Source organism: Limulus polyphemus, unplaced genomic scaffold (assembly GCF_000517525.1).
Source record: "Limulus polyphemus unplaced genomic scaffold, Limulus_polyphemus-2.1.2 Scaffold1385, whole genome shotgun sequence".
Classification (NCBI taxonomy): Eukaryota; Metazoa; Arthropoda; class Merostomata; order Xiphosura; family Limulidae; genus Limulus; species Limulus polyphemus.
In genome coordinates, this window is record NW_013666995.1 from 31,419 (window position 1) to 35,193 (window position 3,775).

General features: G+C 30.6%; 1 protein-coding gene across 1 annotated transcript in view; it reads left to right on the forward strand.

Moving 5' to 3' along the window:
- The window catches only part of LOC106463360 (polycystin-2-like), a 42,905-nt gene that overhangs the window by 15,135 nt on the left and 23,995 nt on the right, over nt 1-3,775 (forward strand). The window contains exon 2 of the mRNA XM_013923383.2: nt 723-833. Coding sequence (XP_013778837.1) covers nt 723-833 — 111 coding nt within the window. The remainder of the gene's footprint in view (nt 1-722; nt 834-3,775) is intronic.

The following is a 3,775-nucleotide window of genomic DNA, read 5'->3' on the forward strand; positions in this document are numbered from 1 at the left end:
TAGGTTTTTCGAAGTACATATGAAGAATGATGCCTTTGGGTTTGATAGGTTTTTCGAAGTACATATGAAGAATGATGCCTTTGGGTTTGATAGTTTTTTCAAAGTACATATGAAGAATGATGCATTTGCGTTTGATAGTTTTTTTGAAGTACATATAAAGAATGATGCCGCTGGGTTTGGTAGTTTTTTCGAAGTACATATGAAGAATGATATCTTTGAGTTTGATAGTTTTTTCGAAGTACATATAAAGAATGATGCCTTTGGTTTGGTAGTTTTTTTCGAAGTACGTATGAAGAATGATATCTTTGGGTTTGATAGTTGTTTTTTCGAAGTACATATGAAGAATGATATATTTGGGTTTGATAGTTGTTTTTTCGAAGTACATATGAAGAATGATATATTTGGGTTTGATAGTTTTTCGAAGTACATATGAAGAATGATGTCTTTGGGTTTGATAGTTTTGTATAAAAAAAAAAAAGAGAAGTATGGGTCAGCGTACAAAATTCCATGATGAATTTAATTTATTTCACGTAAGTATTTAGAAGAAATGCATTGCACGTGACCATATAATTTTAAGTAATATATATATACATAAATTCAATCATTTTTATCATTGTTGGCCTGAAGTTGTAATATAATACAGGTGTTCACAATTTGATGCACAAAATCTGTAGATTAATCTGGTTACATTTACAACTCTTTATCACGATTAACATATGTAGGATGTTGGCGAACAAGAGAAATGGCCACAACCGAGGACAAAGAATGGCACGTGAGGACAACTCTACGGGAATTGGTTATCTACATCTTCTTCGTAGTGGTTCTTTGTATCTGTGAGTATGACGTTTATCAGTCTTGAGACTTTTTACTGTAATTAATTTTAAATGTTGTTTCAACGTAACTCATGCATGATGTAGTTTTCATTACAGTATGTGCGTTCATTAAAGAATAACATGTACATATTAAGTTAATGTGTGTGTTTTTGTTTCTTAACCGTATTTAGTGCTATTAGAAATTTGATAACGGAAATGTCCTGATTTATTCGGACCCAAATTGCAACATAGATATTCACATTTTCAATGATAGGTTTGGAGTCGCTGACACCTAACGCAAGATTGTGACTTTTTTTTAAACCAATGAAATGCACCGAATTATGCGATATAAAAACCTAAACTCTGCCTATATGTCTGCAACTTTTCGCTACTAATTTTACAAAAGTTATAATGTATTAAGTTAAAGACTACTCTATAGTCGTACAGTATCTTAAGTACAAACACATTCCTCATTCTTTTGTGTGTGTGTGTGTGCGTGTACATAACACAGGTAAATAATATTTTAGAAAAAAATATTTTCGATTTAATGTTTTCCTGGTTTAGTTTAATTGTTAAACTTAGCAATTATAATAGCACCAGACATTTATCACAAACTCCACATCTTCAGAAATAAAGATTGTTTGTATTTAAACCTCGTGCGACTCTTAACTTACTATAAATACAAACTGAAGACAAGACAACCTTTAGAGAAATCAGTTTTCATGTACCACATGTGGTGAAAATAGACGGCGTTGACCCACTGACCGAAGAAAATGTAAAAATATTGGAATCCGTTTTAACTGAACGTATTTTTCAAACCAACCGTTTCGATAACTGGAAGGATATTAGAGAATTACACAATAAACAAAATTTTGTTCATGGGAACGTATTGCTTTATTGGGACCTTTTCTTGCTAATTGAGAGTTTTCGACGTTTGCTATGTAGATAAATGATATTAGAATTATTCATGCAACGAAATATATTTTTAAAATTGTATGTAGATAATATATATATTAATATTGATGGTAAGTATGCGTAAATAATTGATTTTAGAATTCTATATGTTAGTTTCTGATATTAATATTGTTGATAATTATACAGTGAGACTTATTTTTATAGTTCTGTATGTTAGTTTCTGATATTAATATTGTTGATAATTATACAGTGAGACTTATTTTTATAGTTCTGTATGTTAGTTTCTGATATTAATATTGTTGATAATTATACAGTGAGACTTATTTTTATAGTTCTGTATGTTAGTTTCTGATATTAATATTGTTGATAATTATACAGTGAGACTTATTTTTATAGTTCTGTATGTTAGTTTCTGATATTAATATTGTTGAGTAATGATAATTATAACACAAGATTTATTTTATAATTCTACATAGATGAATGATATTAGTATTCAGTGTAAACATAATGTAGAATTTATTCTTAAAATATTTATTTTATAATTTTAAATATATAACTGATATTAATATATTATTTAAGAATATACAGATAATTGTGTAGAGAGGATTAGTTTTAGACAGTACGTGTTCATTCAAAAACATTTTTGTAAATCTACTTTGAGTTTGTGTAATAAATATTTTCAATTGACAGTGAAAATAAGCTATAATTGTTTTTTGTTGTTGTTTTTTTCATAAAATCGAACACACTATTTTACTTAGGCCAGGCATGGCCTAGTGGTTAGGGCGCTTGATTCGCGATTTGCAGGTATCGGATTCGAATCCCCGTCACACTGAACATACTCGGCCTTTCAGCAGTGGGGGCGTTACAATGGGATGATCAATCTCATTATTCGTTAGTAAAAGAGCAGCCTAAGAGTTGGCAGTGGCTGCTGTTGATTAGCTACTTTACATCTAGTTTTAACTGTTAAATCATGTAATTTTGTGCGAAATTCAAAACAAACCAAACTATATTATTTACATTATTCATAATTCACTTTGTGGATACGGCGTAGTTCCGAATTAATGTGTCATTTAGCTCTACATTGTTATTGTTGATTCGTTCAGCCATCCACGACGGCATTGCACGATCATATTGTCGGGAATTTGCAATAAACCACGGACGTAGGTGGTAAACATGGCACCCGTGGCACCATGGTTGGATCGTAATACTGCTGCCTATGCAAATCGTTTTTAATAAATTGCCAATAATCCTTTATAGTATAGACATGAATATCTTAATTTTATGGCCTGTTTATTATTATTATGGAGGATGTGTACTTAATATTAACAATGTGGACATTTATATCTACCATATTTCATGAGCATTTTTTTGCCAGTGTGGAAGGCATACTTAATAATAAGGAAACTTGTAGCTACCTACTGTTTCCCACTGGCATGGAAGATATATTGGTTAAGTAATATGAACAGTCGTCTGCCTAATTTCATGGACTCCTTTAGGCAAAGTAAAGCTACTTCTGTTTTTTGTACATTACATGACACCAAACATTTGTCCTGACCACACGTGTTCGAACCTAAGCTAGTCTTGAAAGTACTTATATATTGGTAAGTGTATAACTTCGTATTAATAATAATAATAAAAAAATCTCGGCGAAAGATATGTTTAACTGAGGTAGCATATATTACTTTAAAATAACAAATAACTACATGTTCATGTAATAACAAATCATACTAGTTCAGATATACCTCTAACAAAATGAAACATTCTTTGTGTCTAGTGTAGCATAATTTATTTATGTGGAAAGACATTTTACCGAAAAATATTCCAGGCATCTGTGTTACATGAAAGTTGAACGTAGAGCGTATATTATTAAACAGGATTTTAAAAACATGTTCTGCCATATTACGTATGCAACTTCAGGGTCACTTGTTTATCACTAAACTAGCCAACTGAACAAGTGTTTCATATAGCGTAACTTATTCATATGGGGTGGCATTCTTCCTCCAATGCACGAGTTCAGAAATATATATATATATATATATATATATATA